Here is a 21,712-nt window from a genome sequence, read left to right as displayed (position 1 = left end):
CACTGGAGGTACAGGCTGGCAGCCCTCTGGAGATCGTAAAGGTGGCAGGTACAACACGGCAAGGGCCTCAGCCACGGCTGCACCAGTTCATGCCGCTCCAAGCCCACGTTGTCCTGAACGGCGAGTGCGTGTGAGGCCCTGAGGCAGCGCTTCGCCACAGCGCCCTTGGGCTTAGGGATGTGGCAGCCCTGCCTGCCGCCTTCACCGTGAGCTGGGGTGTCACCCAAGCGGACTTGGGTCCGGAATTGGTCCCGGGAAGCTCCTCAGAGGCCCCACCGGCTCGACCCGGGAGACATCGCTCCACTGCCCGGCCTAAGCCGGCCCAGCGCTGCCCCGCTTCAGCCCGCGCCCCGCCACCGCTCGGCGGGAAACGCGCGGCCGCGGCCCTCCCCGCGGAAGTATCGCGAGATCGGCGCGGGGCGGGGCCGCGCCGTGTTTGGGGCGGTGGGGCCGCCCCTGCCCCCCCGGCGGCTCAGGCACCCGCCGCGCACAAAATGGACACTGGCGGTGCCCCCCGTGCGGATGGCGAGCTGCCCTCCACCTCCGCCGCGGCCGCCTCCGCGCAGGAGCCTGGTGCTGAGGAGGTACCGCTCCGGGGGCGGGACGGGCAGGGCAGGGTGAGAGGGGGTCCTCTGGGGACGAGCGCGCCTAGCCCTACTACCCCTCAGGCCGCGCCGCCCGGGCCCGAGGCCGCTGGCAGCACTGGTCCCTTGGTCGTGGGCCGTGAGGGCCCCGCCGGGCCAGAGCCGCGGCCTGGGCTGCGCGGCGGCCCTGCAGACTTCCCCCCCGGCCCCGCCGTACAGGCCGGCCCCCTGGTGCGTCCTTCAGCACCGCCGCGGCAGCTGCCGCCACCCGGGCGGCCCAGGGGTGCGCCGCCCCTCGCCGCGCGGGCCGGGGCAGGCCCTTCAGCTCCCGCAGCCGGCTGTGCCCCCCGCCCGCCCGTGGTGGCCCGCAGCGCCAGTGTCCGCCGCCCCGGTGTTCCCTTCCCTGCACCCGGGGCGGGGACGGGCGCTGCGCAGGGGCCCGGTGCGGTGGGGCTGCACCGCTCGCCGCCGGCCCTCCCGCTGCGGGGCTGCAGCCTTCCCGCTGCCCTCCTGTGCTGCCGCGGTGCAGAGCGAGCCCCTCAGGAGCGCACCTATGGCTGCCAGCCTCCTCCCTTCAGGTTTTTTGGAAAAAAGACTACAGACACAAGGAATGTAGAAAGTGACGTATTCGGGTATCCTTGGAAACTGAACAAGATTTAGTCTGAGGAATGAATCTTACAAAAACTTAGTAAGAATGATGTCGATGTGTTGTATATTTATGATATTCGAGAAAAACTTTAGAAACATCGATATTAGTGCAATCAATTTTGATTCCAATTCATGAAAGTCCAGTTTTGCCTGAAAAGAACGCTTGATTCTTTACATTACTTAGGTATGCAAACAGCTGTGAGATGCAGTACGGTGTAATTCTGAGCTGTTCAGGAGAAAATGTTTTTGGATACAACTTTTTATGTGTGTCAATTGAGGAAAAGTTGGTGCTAAATATTTATAGAGAAAGCCTGCCTGGAGAAATCATTTGAAAGCAGAGACTGGTTTTGTGTGTTACTGACATTGTGCTGCTGTGCCATGCTCATTGCTGTGTTTCTTAAAGGGAAAAAAAAATGTTGCTATTTGAGGTTTTTATTCAGACTGTGGAATTTCACTTTACATTGGCCCACGGGCCTGTTACATAGCTATACAGGTAGTTATACAATCTGCCCAATAATGGCATATAATAAAACTTACTGTGCTCTGTTCCTCTCTACTGTCTTACTTCACTATAAATAGTCTTTCTTGTAGTACCAAAATAGTGTCTTACTGCCTATTTGGAATCTATTTTCACTTTGTGCACGTGAGTTAAACACGAAGGGTGTCCTTCTAATTATTATTAATACATCTGTTAAAAGTTCTCAGTAGCAGAGGTTACAAGAGTAGGAAGTCAACTAAAGCAGCAGTAGTTCTTATTCCCAGTCATTTATTTAGATGTTCATGTGGTGTACCCAATTTAGGACTAAGTATTGCACTTACTAGATAGAAATACCTCTCAGCCTGAAGCTAGTAGTTCTGTTTAGGCTAATTAGTAGAGATTTCAAGGGGAAGTATTTTGGATCCTTGGAATGCTTGGCGTCTTCTGCTGCATGATCATATTTCTTGTAAGGTGTTTAAATGACACCAGTTTTCAGGGGACTCTCTTATCTAGGGTTTAATGGAAACCTTTTCTAGGGTAGAGGCAGACTGTTACCAGCTAGCTCCCTGACTTAAAAATGAAAGTACTTTTTTAGCTGTTTAATTAATTGTTTGCACCGAGGCTTCTGCTGATCCTGAACAAATTTGATCTGTATGCCACCATAAGTTTTCTGGGGAAATCTGAGTAACAACAGGACTCTGGCATTAGAACCATCTGCCTTGGGGCTTAGAAAGATAATACTGCTTATGCGCCTTACTTGGAAAGCTTGCAGTTGAAAGGGATTCTTGTAATATTTAGTTCTTCTGCTTTGTCCAGAAGAAACTTAGCAGGGGTAGATGGACAACTTTTTTCCAGTAACATGTATCTATGTAATACATTTCTAGAAGTGAGGAAGACATCTGAAATGGCCCCCTGTCAATTTTTTGTTTTCCTTTAAGGAGTATTCTGTCACTTTAGTACAAAGAATAACCCTGATATTGGCACTGTCAGCCTCTTACTGGAGGGTATGTTATATGGTAATATAATGGAGGTGTGAATATATACACATATATACAACCTGCTCTTTGGCGTACTGGTGTAACAGTCGTCTCCTAATGTTGCTTTCTGAGATGAACTGATTACCTATGTGACTGAGAAAGCTGTAAGTGAATAGAACATTTCTAATGTTCTAATTTGCAACATAATCATTTGGTCTTTTCAAGTGGAACTCATGCGTTTATTAAATCATTAAATTGTCAAACAACTTCATTATACACTTAGTAGTGTTCGCCTCTGCAGAGAATGATGCCTTTGGGCCAAAACTTGAAAAGATAATCTCTGACTTCAGAAAATTCTGCTGCCCTTTGCATGATCATGCTTAAAGTTAGAAGAGTAAGTTGGCATATATGTTTATCAGTAATGTTTTTGAAATTTAGGTGTAATGTTGCTTGACAGACTTCTACATATTTAGTCCCATTTTGGTCTAGTTTTGCTACTTGACCTTGCATAGTTTAGGATAACTATTACTTAATTTTAATGTATTTGTAGTATGCTGATACTTAAAGTGCTTGTCAGATTAAGACTGCTTTGTTACATTTTATAGAGACATACAGTTTGGTGTAAGACTGCTTTGTTACATTTTATACAGACGTACAGTTTGGTAGTTCCTTTTGGATTATTCGGTGCTTTTCAAAAACATTTTTATAATTGAATGCATCTCAAATATTTAATATTTTTTTATTTGCAGGAGGTATATAAAAAGTTATATTTCAAAGACTGAATTAGGGTGAAAAAAAATCCACTAAACATTTCTCCCATGATTCTCTTTTTAAAAAAGATATTTTGCCAATATCATGGTTTTTGCGAGGTTATTTTTTTTTTTTAAACATAGCAATGTGGCAGTTGAAGTTGTGGAAACCTGCTTTGAACTTCCCAATTGAAGGCAGAAATGAGTCTCATAAACTACAAAAGTCAGCAGTTTCTTAAATTTCTTTTGTTTATAGTAAATAAGATAGTTCTTTGTTAAACTAAGCACATACCATGCAGTGATTGCAGCATGGATTGATTTGGTCATTTGTTGTCTGTTCCAAGGTATATGGCTAAATAAGCCCGTATTTCCAAAGGAACTCATGACTGTTAATCTGGAAGTGAAAACAAACAAAACTCAAGACGCAAGTGCTAGAAACTTAGGGTTAGGAATTAAACGTTTAGAAATCACATTTAATTTTTTAAATACCTTTTCAAGATACTAAATGTAATTATGCATTTAAAGCTAGATCTCTGTGAAAGATTAAACTTCATCCTCTTTCAGTATGTTCCTTTGATGCTTTCAACTTGGATCAGATTTGTAGAGATAAGCATGAGGATGAGACAGATCTTCAACTTTTGTTTTATTTCTTCATATCTCTGCTTTGGTTTCATCATGGATATCAGGTTCTGCTTTAAGTGAAATAATGTGATTAATGCAGTCACTTAATTTTGAAATAATTATTTTTTTAAAATAGCATGCTTATCTTATAGTGTATAGGTTTGTTCATATTGATCTTTTTTTGCTAAAAAAAAAAAAAGCTGATAATTACAAAGTGTTTAAAATTTGCATTCCAGAAAAATGATCCCCCGTTTCAACTCAAACTTCCTCCAAAGGCAGCTAGACCTGAAAAGGAAGTTGACCCAGAATATGAAGAGAAGATGGTAAGTGTTTTCATGACAAAACATACTGCAGGTTTTTGACATTTGTTTGATTGAACTAGATCAACACAGTTACAAGGAGTTATTGCAGACTGGATGTGTCAGAAAAGAAAACCAAATCAAGATTAATTTAAGTGCCCAGTTCAATGTGGTTCCTCACAGTGGGCAACAGAGGATATTTAGTGAAGAGTATGAGAACGGAGGAAGGAGATAGTGATAGTTCTGTTAAATACTGTCCCACTCTTCTAAGTATCTTTGTCTGCATGACTTCTGGCGTTGGAGGCTGTGGTTTTTATGCTCAGTAGTTGTCAGTGGATATTTTTTTTTCCTCCCCATGGGTTTGTCTGCTTGCTTTTTTCCGCTCATGCAGGTTTAGTTATCCACACTCCTGTGGTAAGGAGTTTCTATTAAATTGCATTTTACGTTTAGAACTTTCCCCTTTTGGTTTTGAATCTGCTAGTTTTGTTTGACCTGTTGAGTGATGTTAAAGGCATCTGTAAGCTGCTACTTAAATGAGAGAAATACCAAAGCTGCCAATTTCTCATCATATAAAAACATAAAGGCTTTAAATGTTGGTATGTCCCATAATATATGTGCCATAACAGTGCAAAAGAGGATCTGTCCATGACACAAACGAAGGGAGCTTGTAGTGCTGGAGGGGAGATAACAGGGTAACTTCTATATTACAGAGAGGCAGAAACCGGGAGGGCATTACAAGACTTATTCTTGAATGATATGTGTAGTAAGTTCTTGGTTGAAGCTGGTATCTCTACCTTACTGTGTTTTTCTTAAAAGCTTTAATGTTCCGTGGATGCCTAATAATTACAGTAAATTCTGGAAGGATTGGACACTGTAGAAGACAGGGAAGACTTTTCACTGTTGAACATAGAAAAATTGATAACCTACTGGTATGAATACTTAATTTTCAGCAGACACACAAGTAAATCTGTTGACAATGAGTAAAGAACTAAACTTGATTTCACAGTAATACATGGTGAATTTATGTCTTTCCTGTATTAGAAAGTTAGGTCAGTTGTACTAAGAGGCAAAGGGAATAGGTCTCAAAAAATCTACCTTTCATCATCAATTGTGCAGTTGTGAGCTAGACCTTTACTATTTATCAAGGCATGGTGCTTACACCCAGCCAGTAACCTTGCAGGCAAAGAAAGTATATTGTAGGATTCAATATAGAACCTTAATAGTTATGGTTAGCTTGCCAAAACTGTCATGAATGATTAGTCGAATATAAATCCTCTGAATGGATTTGTTCTTATCCTGTATGGGCATAAACATCCATGTTTTTACTCCCCCTTTTAGAATTATTTTTTCTTCCTAAAATTTCCTTGTTATATATAGTTTATTTGGTTTTCAAGTTATTTACACCAAAGGTCCAGTAATGAATGCAAGGGAAAAATAATAGTGATTTTTTTTCCAGGAGATCTTTGTAAAGATGTTTATTTGCTGGTAAGTGCTGCGCTATTAAAAGAAATGCGTTGCCCTCATGTGGCAACATCATGCATTGCATGTCAGGTTCATTTTTATTGCCCTTTTCTTTGGTTTGTGTTATTGCTGTTAGAGCGCTTCTACTTGCATAGAAGTTACCTGCAGAAAAGCTTTCTGTTGTTTGTACGCTTCTTAGAAAGGTTATGGTACAGAACTATAATTTCACTTTTGTAGTTTATATCAAGACATATAAATGAGATCACTTGAAAATTGCTTGAAGTGGTATAGTGTTACATGATGCTTAGAAATAGCACAGAAACTGATAACAATTGCATTCTGTCAGATAACACTTGAATTTTATCATATTTTTCTTAAAAATATGTAGCATGTTGTCTTTTAAATATAGAGGGCGTGTTTTGCTGTGTTTATATAGTGAAGTGCGTATGCCCCATTGATATGGCAAAACTGAAATGATTGAAATTTGAAATCTGACAGCAAAGTTCACAAACTTCAGTGAAAGCAGTGTTGGGCTGGTGCATCCATTATTTTAGTCATACTTTTAAAAGCAAAGCTACCACATGGTTGTCTTGGATCAAATCCTGATAGGCTTGAAGCTGATGGAAGTTTTGCTGCTGGCTTTTGTAGGCAGTCCTTCAGACCATCCCTTCACAGTTGCTGGTGTGCAACACAGACTTAAGCAATCTATAAAAGTAAACTGTTTTTGGGCTGTTTTACTAATCTTTGAGTTTTGAACAGGGATGAGTTGCTGGGATGAGGTTATCAAGTCCTGACCCGTCTTCCAGGATTGTTGTGGTATTCATGAAGGATCATTTGAACTACCACACTTTACAGCTGGGTTCTGTGAAGCAATTCATGCTTAGCTGTAAGCCAAAGCAGCTCGAGCTATTTCATGATGCTTGTATCCCCCTGAGTTGGCTAACAGTAGGCAGATGGTCTTGTCAATCTTTCCTCATATAAGTTCTCAAAGAGTTTCTGAATAGTTTTTCTTAATAAAAATACATTTATTATGAAGAAAAGTTACTGGGTTTTTTGTTTGTTTTGTTTTTTATTCTTTTCCCCACTTCGGAAACTAGAAAGCAGATAGAGCAAAAAGGTTTGAATTCCTTCTGAAGCAGACAGAACTTTTTGCACACTTCATTCAGCCTGCAGCACAAAAATCACCAACATCTCCATTGAAAGTCAAGCTGGGACGGCCACGGATGAAGAAAGATGAAAAACAGAGTTTGATTTCAGCTGGGGAGTATGTTTTATTTCCAACTTTTTGTACTTTCAAACAAATTATGCATTTTAACATACCTGTTTAGTTAGTAGGATAGAGATTGTACTTTAAGTCCAGAATTTTTCCTATTAATGGTGTATTATGCTGATCCATCAACTGACCTGGGATCACTAATGTGCTTTTAAAGTAAATTCCCCTATTCTTGCCACTTACCATGCTCTTGTCCGTATGGTGGAGTGATTTTGGAGCACATGAATTGAATTCCTGTTGCATGATGCTGAACTAAAGATGCACTCCACAAATACACCTGATGTGCCCCAGCTGCTAGTGGCCATGTCAGTGGGACCAGAGTGGTGCTAGGCAAAGTTACAACAGGGCAACGTGCATGTAGTGTGGACAAAGTTACAACAGGGCAACGTGCATGTAGTGTGGGTGCTGGATACTTGGCACCAGTTGTTTCTGTCTACCAATCTCTCTATATTAGTAATGCAGGTGTAGTATTCATGTTGTTTCTGATCTTGTAATAGCAAGAAACTAGTTTTTGGAACATTTACAAAATAATGTTTTCTATTTAATTTATAAAATTAAATTATTTTTAAAATTGAGAAGTGATTTTTCTCAGTGGTATAGTTTCCAAGTAATTGATTCTAAGGCTACCACTGATGTGTGTGTTGTATTTCTGTGTTGCTCATTAAAGTACCTTAGAGAATTCATGATACTTGTTAGAGTATAGTTACGGCTCTGGAGGAGAGGGCTTCATATCAGTCTTTCTAATTAAAGCTGGAATGAACCGTAAGGTATAACTTGTTAACAGGATATCATTTTGATCAGGGTGCTAGAACACATACATTGTAGATCAATGATTGTTTCTTTATAATTTGTCTCTTTTGATTTTATAGTCAGTGTTTTGAAATGACTCCATATAAACATGACTTTTTTTTTTTCTTTAGTTATCGTCACAGGCGCACAGAACAAGAAGAAGATGAAGAGCTGTTGTCAGAGAGTCGAAAAACATCTAATGTGTGTATTCGATTTGAGGAATCTCCTTCATGTAAGTATTGTGTTGACAGTTTTCAGATTGCTTTGATAAAATGAAAATCTGAGCAGATTGCAATTAAAATTTTTCTACTTAGAATTAGTATTTTTCTACTTAGAGGAATCTTACATTTACAGATGTGAAAGGAGGAACACTAAGAGATTATCAGGTTAGAGGTTTGAACTGGATGATCTCATTGTATGAAAATGGTGTTAATGGCATTCTGGCAGATGAAATGGTAAGCTGTAATCTTTTGGAATTTTTGTGGCAATTATTGAGTAAAATCAACATTAAAGTGCCTATAATATTTAATGTGGATGCAGTAATGTGCATCATTCTACAACAGTTAGATTTTTTGCAACTGGGATTGTAATGCAAGGGAAGAAATTGTATTGCAAACATTTGTAGTGTAGTCTGCTTTAAACAACTTAAGTGATAGAATGATACAGTAGGAAAATTGAAACTATTTCTGTATGGTACTTCATTTCAGCAGGTTTCTTTCCCTCCCCTCTCTGTCAATGCAGGGTCTTGGTAAGACTCTGCAAACAATAGCGTTATTAGGCTATCTGAAGCATTACCGAAACATTCCCGGACCGCACATGGTCCTGGTTCCAAAATCAACTTTGCACAATTGGATGAATGAATTCAAACGCTGGGTTCCATCGTTACGTGCTGTTTGCCTTATTGGAGATAAAGATGCGAGAGTAAGTGCTCTACATTTCAAAGATGTACATGTTATTTGCCAAAAACTAGCATTTGGGTATGTGGAATTCACCCTAACCTGCTTCCTTAATTATAGTATTTTTTGGTAATCTTTAACTATATTGGCATTGAAAAATGCAAAATATTATGGTTATAACTGAGGACAGAATGCAAATCAGTAGGTGATCAAAGTACATCTGTCTGACCTTTTTTCTGTTGTCTTCCTCTTTGATTTTTTTTTTCTCTTCTGTATTTGCATTGTGACAGTGTTTATTCCTTTTCCTTTATTGCTCTGTTTGTTATCTCTTTCTTCAGCTTTTTTAGGTGACTTCTACTCTTTGTGTCTCATGTCCGTGCCTTGCCTTCTAACTAGGATTCTGTTGTAGAGCTTTTAATCTTTTGTAGTGAAGGCCTTAAAATAGGTACAGGGTGTTTTCCTAACTTGAAAGGGATCAGTGGGCTGGACATTTCTGTGAATTCTGTGGTTTCTTGTATGGATTGCATGGCTGCCTGTTGTTGCTTCAGGGAAGGGAGGGCTCTACAGAGGGATTTGGACAGGCTGGATCAATGGGTTGCCAAGGCCAGTTGTGTGAGGTTCAACCGGGCTCCGGCCCGTGGGGCACAACAGCCCCAGGCAGCGCTGCAGGCTGGGGCAGGGGGCTGGGAAGGTGCCCAGCGGGAAAGGGGCTGGGGGGGCTGGCTGGGCCGGCTGGGCAGGAGCCAGCCCTGTGCCCAGGTGGCCAAGGGGACCAACAGCAGTCTGGCTGGTATCTGAAATAGTGTGGCCAGCAGGACCAGGGCAGCGATTGTCCTCCTGTCCTCAGCACCAATGAGGCTGCACCTTGAATCCTGTGTTCTGTTTTGAGCCCCTCGCCACAAGAGGGATGTGGCGATGCTGGAGTGTGTTGGGATGGGCAATGGAGCTGGTGATGGGTCTGGAGCACAAGTCATAAGGAGGAGTGGCTGGGATAACTGGGAGTGTTTTCACAGGTGATATAGGATAAGAGAAAATGGCCTCAAGTTGTGCCAGGGGAGGTTTAGATTGGATACTAGGAAAAAATCCTTCACTGGAAGGATTGTTGAGCATTGGAACAGGCTGCCCAGGAAAGTGGTTGAGTCACTGTCCTTGGAGGTATTTGAAAGATGTGTAGACACGGTGCATAGGGACATGGTTTAGTGGTGGACTTGGCAGTGTTATGTTAATGGTTGGACTTGATCTTGAGGGTCTTTTCCAGCTGAAATGGCTCTGTGATTCTGAGACAAACTGCTGCTTCTGCCAGCGAGTTGACAGTTCCTTCCAGTGCTGTAGTGTTGGATTCTACCGTACAGCTCTTTGCAGATTGTTTTCATTTAAAGTCTGATAGTATTTATACCCCAATGTGTTTATCGCTAGCTCAATGAAATGAAATTAAGATTGTGATGAAAGGAAGCATGCACCTTCACTTTGTACTTTCTTGGCTGTCAGAGTCTTAGGTTTGTATTATCATAACTTCATTTCCTCATTTTCTAATTAATCTCTCCGTTCTGTGGTGGCTAAAGCGCCTCTGAGCTTACAATTGCATTTGTGAATCAGTATTGTACAGAAGGCTCCTTTATTAGGTAGCTCTTCTATCAGTTCTAGTGTTGGGGTGATCTGTGTACCCTACTAAGTCAGTTCTTGGAGATCTGCATGTGCAGCTTTTCCATGTGGTGATATGCTTTCATGTGAAAGGTTTTATAAATGTAGATATATATCACTTACAAAATAGAGATGGGACAGAGGAGCAAGACCTTCAGGAAAGAGAGAAGATGGGAGTGGACTATGTGAGTTGTTTTGAAACACTTTTTTGTGGATTGTGTCTTGGTATTAGTTTGGAGAGTTTTTTGCCCTATTGGTAGTATGTACTGTATCTAAATTACAGAAAATCTATGCTGAAGAATAAGTAGTTAAGTTTGAACAGGAGAAAATTTGTGTTTTGCTTAACTGCAGCTGATAATCTGCCTGTGCCTAAAGAAAAAAGGAATGAAGGCTTTTGTTACAGTAACTTTCAGTTATGGAAAAGATGTTTGAGTCATCTTTTGTGTGTGCAAGCTTAGTGCATCACTAATGTTGGTGGAAATAGGTTTCACTGAATTCCATGTAAATTTTTCATACTTAACAAATGTTTATTAACTCAGTTGTTCTGCTTTAGGCTGCTTTTATCCGTGATGTTATGATGCCTGGTGAATGGGATGTTTGTGTTACTTCATATGAAATGGTAATCAAAGAGAAATCAGTCTTCAAAAAATTTAACTGGAGGTACCTGGTAATTGATGAAGCCCACAGAATAAAGAATGAGAAGTCTAAGGTAAACTCAAAATTACTTGATACTTTGAAGGTAGTTTGACACAAAAGATTCCATCTGATTTTTAGCAGATTTTAAGTGTTAGGTGTGGTGTTTTTATTAAATATAAGCCATAAGCTTTTGGGTGGTAAATACAAATTTCATAAGTAGCTCACTGTCTTGAAATTTAGCTAACATTGTTTGAAGTTTCAGAAACAGATGAAAATTCATTATGTTTAAATGTACATGATGATGATAACTCTTTGTTGTATTTCTAGCTGTCAGAGATTGTACGTGAGTTCAAGACAACAAATCGATTGCTGCTTACGGGAACTCCTTTACAGAATAACCTCCATGAACTGTGGGCATTACTCAATTTTCTTTTACCAGATGTCTTCAATTCTGCGGATGTAAGTTGAGGTTTGGAGGTACAGTTTTGTTCTTCTTACTTTGATTTCCAGGCTTCTATCTGCAGAAGAGAAGAATGATGAGCCTAATAAATGTATGATGTGGAAGACCTGGATTCAGTAGAAGCTCTTTGGCTTACCTAACTGTAGACTACTTTTTTTGCTCTACTTAGCTAAAACTGTGCATTCTTTTAGTGCAGATAAAGCCTCAGGCCAGTAATAGCAAATGTAATACTTTAAATGGTTCGAGAATTATGCAAAGAGGAACAAAATTTGGAAAGCAGTGCTGAATGAGACTTCTAAATAGGTGTAAACCTTTTTTCATTTAGAATTTGAGTCATCTTTCTCCTCTTGCACTGTTAATGTTTCCTTGTACTTGTGTTGCTTTCTTCTGTTGTTTTTGTTCTGTTGTGCCTGTCAATTACTTAAGGATTTGGGTTTCTTTTTTTACCTTCTTGCCCTATCATTACACAAACACTAAGGGGAAGAACTTGGACACTGCAGTGATGAGCATGAAAAAACATTGTGAATTAAGCAGAGTAATAGTATTTTGTCTGTGCAATTAGTGACTTGAATCTTATAATGTGGTGGGAAGCTGGCACAGAATTGCAGGAAGATTTTTCTTTCACTTGTAAGAGTAATTTGTCTCGAGATTTATGCCACTCTCAGCTGGAGTGAAACAGAGTCAATATGTGTCTGTTAAAACTACAGATGATAAACTGTTTGTACCAATTGTGCTGTTTCTCACCACAGGATTTTGACTCATGGTTCGACACTAAAAATTGTCTTGGTGATCAGAAACTTGTAGAAAGACTTCATGCTGTAAGTAATTAAATCTGTAATCACGTATCATCGTTAGCATACACAGTGTAAAAAGGGAAAACAGATTATTTCCCCGTTCATCTCATAGCTGAGAAGATGAATGTGAAGGTATTTAGTTACAGAAAGGCTTAGCAGAATTTTCATGAATTATATATTGGAACTTACTGTTACAGATAATGCTTTTTATAACACTACTGTTGGAAGTGGACAAAATATTTACCTAAAATGTGAAAATGAAGAGTTGGGAAATCTTTTTGAAACAATCTATTACCGTGAATGGTATACTGATAGACTGGTCATGCTAATCTGAATGAAGTTGTGCCTTTACCTTTGCTTTAGTGTTCATGAGATAGAAGCCATTTTTCATCATACACTTAACAAAACAAATCAGAAGGAAGCACAGCATACATTGCTTAATCTATGAAATGGTGGTGTGTTTTGTACATGCTACTAGTGGAAATGAAATGGACTTTATGTTAAAAGACAATAAATAGATTTATAAGCTTATGGGTTTGCCCTTTGCTTAGGATGACAACTGGGATGAATATGGAAATATTTATGTAGTATTTATGTGTGAACTTAGCCTGTTAGTGGACAACTTAATTTGTCCTGACGAGTCACCGTGACAGCAGTAGATATTGATTAGTTCTGAATAAATAATTGATAATTTAATCAGTTAATTTTGGATTTGAGGGAATCAATTCTATAAATTTATCTGTGGAAAAACTTACATTTGTTTAGGTTTTGAAGCCATTTTTATTACGTCGCATAAAAGCTGAAGTAGAAAAGAGTTTGCCTCCAAAGAAGGAAGTAAAAATTTATCTTGGGCTCAGCAAAATGCAGAGGGAATGGTGAGTTCTTTACATCAAAGTAAGATTCTTTTCTGATAAAGAACACCTCAGCTCTTCACACTGATTTTTCTTAAGCCCCCACCCCAGGCCTCGGTAGTTGCATGTTAAGACAGTCAGATGGAGAAACCTGTTAGCCTATTTATAGCTGTCTTTGGGGCTTTTTTAAAGATACGCAAGTTAGAGCTCAGCCAGGGTCATGGAAAGGGTTGAGAGGAAGAAAGCAGAAACTTCTTTTCCTTCCTTAATTCTATCTGAAAGAACAAATGTCTGCGAAGTTTCCTCCTTTGATCCAAGTATGTATGCATCAGTAAAAGTCTGAGCCGAAATTTAGAATAAAACCTTCAGGAGCCACATGCCCAGAAGAGATGTGAGAAAGGGAGCCAGGCCAGTGTAGCAGATTCAGTAAAATAAATGATATCTTTAATCCACTTTGTAGTCTTAAAATGGCAGTGTAAGATAACTCAGTAAATGATAGATCATTGTTACTCACGGGCAAATTGTCTTCCATGTTCTGGAATAGATTTGTAAATCCTTATTAACAGTCAGACATTTTTGCCAAATTTCGGAGTAATATAGTTTATTATTATGTAAACAAAGCAAACTCCTACATCCAGAAATAAGTAATAAGGATGTTGCAGGTTTTCATTCACGTTAAGTATAAAATAAAACCAGAGTTGTTCAAAATTGCCTGTAAAACTTCAGGTATACAAGGATCCTGATGAAAGATATCGATATCCTGAATTCAGCTGGGAAAATGGATAAGATGCGTCTGCTGAATATTCTGATGCAGCTTCGGAAATGCTGTAACCATCCGTACTTATTTGATGGTGCTGAGCCAGGCCCTCCCTACACCACTGACACGCATCTCATCACTAACAGTGGTAAAATGTTAGTTCTGGATAAACTGCTAGCAAAGCTCAGAGAGCAAGGTGAGTACCCTTGACGAACAGTAGTGATCTGAATGCCCGTTACCAGTAAAACTACCTTTCAAATGTTGCATAGATTCATTCTTGTCTTTCCTCCAGTAGTGAATGCGTTCGTTGCTTTGAGCGAGGCTTTTCTTGAAAATCATTTTTCTGTAGATCTGAACACATGGAGGGAAGGAAGTCTTACAGGAATGATGAGGAAGACTAGTAATATGGAGAAGTAGAAAGAAAGGAAGAGCAGAGCCCCCCTTCCTACTGTCCTTAAGAAAATTTCTAATGAGAGGATTAGTTTGTCTGTGCACATCAGTCATCAGCTAATTAACTTACTATGGTTTTAAGTGTCCTGTTTTTACAGCTGTTTTTCTTCTGTATAAATTGTCGAATAACTTGTCTTGAGGAATAAATTAATACTAGAAAAGCCACTTCAGAAGACTTATCTGAGCAAGTTAGGCATAGTACAGGATATTTCACATGAATTCTTACTCATGCTCTATGGTAGGTTCTGTGATAAGATTAATGTGAAAACATAAAGCCAACGACAAAACCTTCTGTGCTGATCTATCAGGTTCCAGAGTTCTACTTTTTAGTCAGATGACTCGCTTACTGGATATTTTGGAAGACTATTGCATGTGGCGTGGATATGAGTACTGCCGACTTGATGGACAGACACCACATGAAGAAAGAGAGGTGAGAAAGTTGTGTATAAACAAGAAACGTCTTTGTTTTACATACTAGATTAAGTTATTATTTACACGTATACAAAAGCAGTTACATAATTGTATAGAGTAAAGCAAAAATGTCACACGTTAGAAAGGCTGCTATGGGTATATGCTTTTCTTAACCAAAGTCCACGGTGAAGTAGGTTTCATTTGTTCCTCAACTAAATGAAAAATTAATATTTTTGTGGACTCGGAATGAGTGTTCACACCTGTGCAAACCTACAGTTTCTTACTTGTATAGGAAAATAGGTTTTGGTATAAAAATTCTGTAAACTACAAAGAAATTTTGTTGAAAAGCCACCAACATATTGGAAGCTTGTTGAAAATTCTGATACTTTAATGACACTTTTTTCTCTTAGGAAGCAATAGACACATTTAATGCTCCTAATAGCAGTAAATTCATTTTCATGCTGAGTACCAGAGCTGGAGGTCTTGGAATTAATTTGGCAACTGCCGATGTGGTTATTCTCTATGATTCAGATTGGAATCCTCAAGTAGATCTGCAAGCCATGGTGAGCTAACTCCCTAATACACATTAGTTTGTTATAGTTGTCGTTGTATAAGTGTTTGCAGAACTTGCATTTTTGTTGGTTGTCTTTACTTTTTGTATTAAATACCAAGAAACTAAGGAATTGAATAAAAAGAACATGAACGAAGTTGTGGGAGAAATTGTAGATTTTTCTCTGTGAATATCTGTTTTAATTATATTCGCAGTTGACTAAAATTGCTTCTGCCAAAATACTGTATCAATGTTGTTTATCCATATAATTATTGTCAATTCTGTCCTTTCTGGAATAACTGTAAAGGAATAACAGAGGGTTGTTTCCAAAATAATAGCAAAGAATTAAAAGCATACAGTTTGTGTTCCTCCCGTTTGGGGAACTTATTTTGCAGCCCACCTTGTTTCTGCTTTATTTGGTGCTGTCGTGTGGATGGGAAAAAACCCTTATCTTGGGTTAAACATATTAAAATCTTTGAGTGCTGAATATCACAAAATTAAGTCTATAATTTATTTCATATGGAATAGAAATCGCATGATCCTTCTTGCATGATTGGGCGGTTGGGTCTTTGTTCTGTGGGTTGTGGTGTTTTTTGTTGGTGTTTTTTCATGTACTTAAACACATCAGGTATTTACTGCGAATATTTACCTTTCAATATGCATGCTGACTACCAATGGTAGATTGAGTTCCTGGAAACTGATGTGTGATTTGTGAGCTTTAGTAGGATTTTTCAGGAAGAAACTAGGATTATGCAGGAGAGAAAAAGATTTATTGACACGTGTTTAAAGGACAGTCAGAAAATCCTGGTACCAACAGTTTGAAGGCTAGTTGTTTAAACTTTTTTTATTTAAGAGGACAAAATAAGAGTGTTACTCATGCTTTCCAGAGAGAATAAAGGCAAGTTTTATTACAGATAAGTGTAGTATGTTAGTCATGTAACCTTATTTGCTGTGTATTGTGCCTGTACTGTGTGTGCTGCGTGTTGATGCTTTAATATAGCTAGCGTGGGACAACTACAGCATTGAAGTTGTGGCTGCATGGACTTTGCCCATGGAATTAGTATGCTCAAGCCAGGGATGCCAGAGTTTCAATACTTACGTCAAAAGACAGAATTATTTTGAAAGCAGTGCAGATGTGTCTATGTATGTACTGGTGTATCTCTACTTCCCAGTTGCAGTCTAGACAGACATTGATATCTTCATTTACAATGAGGTAGATGCATTTATTACTGTAGAACGACCCAAACTTAAAAAGGTGTAATAGCCAGATAGAAGTAAATATTACCATAATAGTTGAACATCTTTGTATACTCTTGAATAAGCGAGGAACCAAGAAATATATGCTAGTTTCGGTCTGCTGTTTCTACAAGCTAACTGTCTATTGCTTGTGAGTTTTTGTTGCTGAACACTCATTGATTTATGTTTGTTAGGATCGTGCGCATCGTATTGGTCAAAAGAAACCAGTACGGGTGTTTCGACTAATCACTGATAATACTGTTGAAGAGAGGATTGTAGAAAGAGCTGAAATAAAACTGAGACTGGACTCTATAGTTATACAACAAGGTATCAACTGCTATATATGTTTGTCTGCAACAGAATTGTTCAGTCCCTTAAACTATGGGTTAAATAACTTTACAAATGTCCAGTATGAGAGAAAGCAGGCCTTGTATGTAATAGCAGTACACTAAATCAGCCTAAGAAACTATAATGTATAAGTTATTCACTTGTTCAGCTGAAAATCTTTGAAAAATTTTTGATTTCCTAAATAATGTGGGCATGGTCTTATACTAAGACTTTAAATGAGGAAAGAAAACTATAGCTGAATAGATGTTACTTGGGTTTTGTGATATGTTAGAAAGGGAAAAAATAAAAAATACATGTTCCATGACAGATTAAAAACAATTATATAGATGTGCTTCTTACTGTATATGAATTTACTCAACATTAAAACTGCTTTGTGTGTCTTTCTGTAGAAGCTCTTGGAAGAATAGTTAGTCCAAACCTAAGGCTCTCAAGCCAAGTTTTGAGGGTTGTTTGTATTTCCAAAAGGGTGGGCTACTGAAAGGTCAGTGGTCAAAATTTTGATGATCTGTGAAGAGATAAGATAGGACAAGTGAAATTTTGGGACAGAAATTAGAATTTTGGGAAAAATATCCAGAGATTTGGGTTGGAATTAGTGGTGAGTGTTAAAAATCTTAAGTACTTCTTGATGGTTATTATAGAACACTTTGTCATTTTTCATCTTGAAATAAGATTTTGATCTTGAAAAGTTCAACTAACTGTAAGAATAAGATGTTAAACATAAAATTTGGATTTGAAGCATTTGAATGTGAAACATTCTTTGTTTATGGCTTGACCCAAAGCTTTTTTTATTTTCCCTGAAGTTCCTGATTTCTGTTTATTTTCAGCTCAAGTGAAAAGTAATTTTTTTTGTATGGTTCTGTTTTTCTTTTCATGTTCTGCCAGTGAACTAAAAAAATCCACTGTTTGCATGTCCCTGCTAGAACTCTTGTATTATAACTTTCAGTGTGTTTTTTCTAATTTTAGGAAGGCTCATAGACCAGCAGTCTAATAAACTGGCAAAAGATGAAATGCTGCAGATGATCCGGCATGGAGCCACACATGTTTTTGCTTCCAAAGATAGTGAGCTGACAGAAGAAGATATAACCACTATTTTAGAAAGAGGCGAAAAGAAGGTTAGAGAAAGTTTCATATGGAATTCGAAGTGTCAAACGTTAAACATGTATGCACAGAATAGAAATTAAATCTGATTATGTAAATATTTTTATGCCCAATTATTACTTAACTATTTGTAAATATTTCAAAACTTTCATAAGTTTTGAAGGGATAGAATTAGTGAATTATATTTATTTTCAAAGTTCAGACTGTGTGCACAATATCTTAGGCATTGTTTATTTTGTGGGCTTTTAAAAAGATGTAATTTTTATGCTAATAAGTCTAATAGATACAAAACTTTTATGGAACTTCATTAGGGAATAGGTAGCTCTGAAAAATGAACTACCATTTCAGCTTTAAAGAGTTGGGCATAAATTTAATTTAAATTTAAAAGATAAATCATACAGTTGTCGGGCTACATCCCAACGTAATAACTTTAGTTTAATGAAAAGTTATGGATTCGGACTGTTCAAAATTGGAAAGCACTGTGGGCATCTTTTCTTACAAGAAAAATATAAGTAAAGGTTTAAAGCAGAAAGAGACATTGAGAGTGCTTTAATACTGAGGACAGCTGATTTTTTTCAGAAAAGATAAAACAGATTGAGTGAGCCTGAAAGTATCTTCCTGTTTTTTTAGACAGCTGAAATGAATGAACGATTGCAGAAAATGGGGGAGAGCTCCTTAAGAAATTTCACTATGGACACAGAGATGAGCTTATACAACTTTGAAGGTGAAGATTATAGAGAAAAACAAAAGGTAATTTTTCTTGGTCTTTAAGACTTTAGTTTAGAGGTGCAAGCATAAAGGCCATACTAAAAGTTGTGGCTGTCAAGGTTAGTCTACAGAAGTAAGGAGCTACTGAAAAACTCACGTAGAACTGCAGAAGCATAAATACTCTGAATTTTTTTAAAATTAGCTTTCAGTCCCACCATCAGTATTATTTTACTGCCGCATAACTGGCAGGAAAAAACAGGCCTGATAATGATTTTATATATGGAACTTGGACTTAAGTCTTTAATCCTCACGACTAGAACTTCCACTGCAAAAATGTGAACTGTTGGTAGATTGACTTACCTAATTACAGAAGGATCGTCCAAGCAAAGAGGTATTACTCAGGGTCTTTACACAGAAGTAACATTGTATCTGGTGTGTATGGGACTATAGTCAAGATATCCCTAAGATCTTACCCAGAATCAGATATGTAAACTCTTTGTTAACTGAATGCCCTTCTAACCCAGGTCTCTTATCATTTTTGTAGAAACATTTTGAAAAATAAAATACTTAATGAGAATAGTGGGGTATGTGCATATATGCATAAGATTATTTTTCCATGCTGATAATTTCTTTACAAGAAGCCAGCTAAATACCCCATAGTCTTGAAATATGCTCTAGTAACTTCTTAATTCCAGTAGTTTAGCTAAGATTAATTTGCTACTAATGGATTGTTTTTTGCCAGTGTTTTAGCCTCTTTAGAGGTTATTCATTGTGATATTTAGAGGAGAACAATTCGTTACGTATCACAAGATATTAGAGAATTCAGAATCCAAGTTCGCAGTCCTTCCATTGTGTTTTGGTAGATGGAATCGTAACCTTACTCAGGTGTCTGAAGTAAGTAGAATACGGTAAAAGGATCTGTCTGTACCACTGCGCTGCTTTACTTATGTATTATCTTTTATGTGTTTAAATACATGTTATAATCAGCTATAATTTATAGCTTGTTTTTGAGCTCTGTTGGAGTATTCATATTGTTGAACAGAACCATTCAATCTGCTCTGCAAAAATACATTCCTGTTCTGCAGTGCCACATTAGTCATTATTTTTGCAACTTTAGGAAAGCATACAGTTCCTTTAATATCTCTTTATCCTGTTGTGCGTGTAGTTGAGCATGATGGAATGGATAGAGCCTCCGAAACGAGAACGCAAAGCTAATTATGCAGTTGATGCTTATTTCAGAGAAGCCCTACGTGTCAGTGAACCAAAAGTCCCAAAGGTAAGAAAGAAGCTGGCAAATATGGAGGGTCTCTTATGTTCTTTTGCTCTTCTCTCCCATGTTGCAACCCCTGCTCTCACCCTATACTGGTAATGAAATTTATTTATACAGTGATAGTTTGCCACCGCTGCTGAATTATGGCAGTTTAATGGCACAGAAATCAAGCTTACACAATGTTAATATACCTTTGTGTTTTTGAAGGCTCCAAGACCTCCAAAACAACCAAATATTCAGGATTTCCAGTTTTTCCCACCACGGTTATTTGAACTTCTGGAAAAAGAAATTCTGTATTATCGTAAGACTATTGGATATAAGGTAATGGTTTTTATTTCCCCTCTGCAGATTTACCGCAACCTTGACAATAATAGCTAAATGAAGTAAATGAGAAGGCAACTAAAAAACTTACCATTCTGGTCTTAGTTTTTTTGCAAAGTGCTTCTCATTGTGAAGGAAATGGCTTATAGTCTCTATTCCCCTGTTTCTGTTCCACTGTGGAACAGAAAAAGTAGTTGTAATACCTTCCTTCATTTTAAAATTTCCTATCTGTGTAGCTTTGTGTTTTGTGGGGGATTCCTAGCAATAAAATAAGAGTGTAAAAAAGAAAGGCAGTTCTGATACCTTAGACCACACACCACACTTTCATTTTTGGGTATTACATGAAGTGAGAAAATAATTTTTAGTTAATATTAGATCACCTTCCAGGGAATGATTTTTTTTTTTTGTTACAGCTTTTTTTCTATCTTGTGCAGAAAGTAACTTAAGGTAATATTGTAGTTGACTTTGTGTTGATATGAAGGTAAGTAAAGTGACATCAATTTTCCTTGCATTTTGCTGGGATATAAAATGTTTAAAGGTGTGAAGAAGTCTGAATGTATTACTACTACAAAAAGAAAACCAGACAACAGACTTTTTTTTTTTTTTTTTTTTTTTTTCCCCCTGCTATGCCTTAGCTGAATTTCTCCCTCCTCCCTGCTGACGCTACTGGACAAGTGGTGAACACTGATACTGTTTTGATGTTGTTTTTCATTACTTGTGCCAGTATTGGCTGAGTAAATCAAACTGATTCCCTACTTCCAGACATGTAACTAACTTCAAAAAGCCCCATGTTTCATGGCAGGTTGCAGCAAGGAAACCACGTATAAAATGTGTTGGAGAATGTAAACTTGCCGTACAAAGCAATGGGTAGGAAATTTGTGTTGCAAAAGAGCAAAATACATTTTTGAGAAAAAACAGAAGGTGTCTTAGAATCTACTTTGAAGCAGAAAGAAATTTGTGGATGACAGGATAGAATTAAGAGAAGAATTAAAGGAAACGTAATTAGTTTAGGAGGAAAAAATTATTCAGTTAATACTCCAACAAATGAGGATGAGAGGATTGCTAATGTTGAAGGTATGCATGTTAAGAGAGGTGTTTCAGTCCTGTTAATGAAGTGTGTCAGACTGGATAGGTCGAACACGAATACTTGTTATACTAAAAACTTAGTATGACTGTTTACTGGTAATGAAAGTGATAAATGTGATGGTTCTGCTTTGAAATGAAAGTGTAACTTTCCATCTGAAGAGAGTTTATTTATCAAACTACAGTCTCATAAACAATATGAAAAGGTATCATATAGGTAGAGACCAAGCTTGGTGTCAGTTCTTCAGCCACCAAAGCCAAGGACATTTCTTAGTCAGGTGTTAAAAACAGCTCTTAACTTCCTTCCCCTCTTGCTGCAGAAA

The 21,712-nt window shown here is 38.3% G+C and overlaps 1 protein-coding gene across 4 annotated transcripts in view; it reads left to right on the top strand.

Annotated features, from left to right (window-relative positions):
- The first annotated feature begins 413 nt into the window (after window positions 1-413).
- Window positions 414-21,712, top strand: part of SMARCA1 (SWI/SNF related, matrix associated, actin dependent regulator of chromatin, subfamily a, member 1) — a 36,061-nt gene continuing 14,762 nt past the window's right edge. The window contains exons 1-18 of one of the 4 annotated variants that reach the window (XM_056359638.1): window positions 414-617; window positions 4,294-4,380; window positions 6,915-7,081; window positions 8,011-8,111; window positions 8,234-8,334; window positions 8,621-8,800; window positions 10,970-11,125; window positions 11,380-11,511; window positions 12,262-12,330; window positions 13,072-13,181; window positions 13,884-14,110; window positions 14,673-14,794; window positions 15,186-15,338; window positions 16,756-16,888; window positions 17,873-18,021; window positions 18,638-18,757; window positions 19,881-19,991; window positions 20,193-20,306. In XM_056359638.1, the coding sequence (XP_056215613.1) occupies window positions 495-617; window positions 4,294-4,380; window positions 6,915-7,081; window positions 8,011-8,111; window positions 8,234-8,334; window positions 8,621-8,800; window positions 10,970-11,125; window positions 11,380-11,511; window positions 12,262-12,330; window positions 13,072-13,181; window positions 13,884-14,110; window positions 14,673-14,794; window positions 15,186-15,338; window positions 16,756-16,888; window positions 17,873-18,021; window positions 18,638-18,757; window positions 19,881-19,991; window positions 20,193-20,306 (2,355 nt within the window). In that variant the 5' untranslated portion in view covers window positions 414-494. Of the gene's footprint in view, window positions 618-4,293; window positions 4,381-6,914; window positions 7,082-8,010; window positions 8,112-8,233; window positions 8,335-8,620; window positions 8,801-10,969; window positions 11,126-11,379; window positions 11,512-12,261; window positions 12,331-13,071; window positions 13,182-13,883; window positions 14,111-14,672; window positions 14,795-15,185; window positions 15,339-16,755; window positions 16,889-17,872; window positions 18,022-18,637; window positions 18,758-19,880; window positions 19,992-20,192; window positions 20,307-21,712 lie in introns of those variants that run through there. The other 3 variants (XM_056359637.1, XM_056359636.1, XM_056359639.1) reach the window with 3 other exon arrangements.

The sequence above is a fragment of the Falco biarmicus genome, chromosome 14 (genome assembly GCF_023638135.1).
Source record: "Falco biarmicus isolate bFalBia1 chromosome 14, bFalBia1.pri, whole genome shotgun sequence".
Classification (NCBI taxonomy): domain Eukaryota; kingdom Metazoa; phylum Chordata; class Aves; order Falconiformes; family Falconidae; genus Falco; species Falco biarmicus.
Note: the sequence above shows the minus strand (reverse complement) of the source record. Positions and strands in the feature narration are given on the sequence as shown.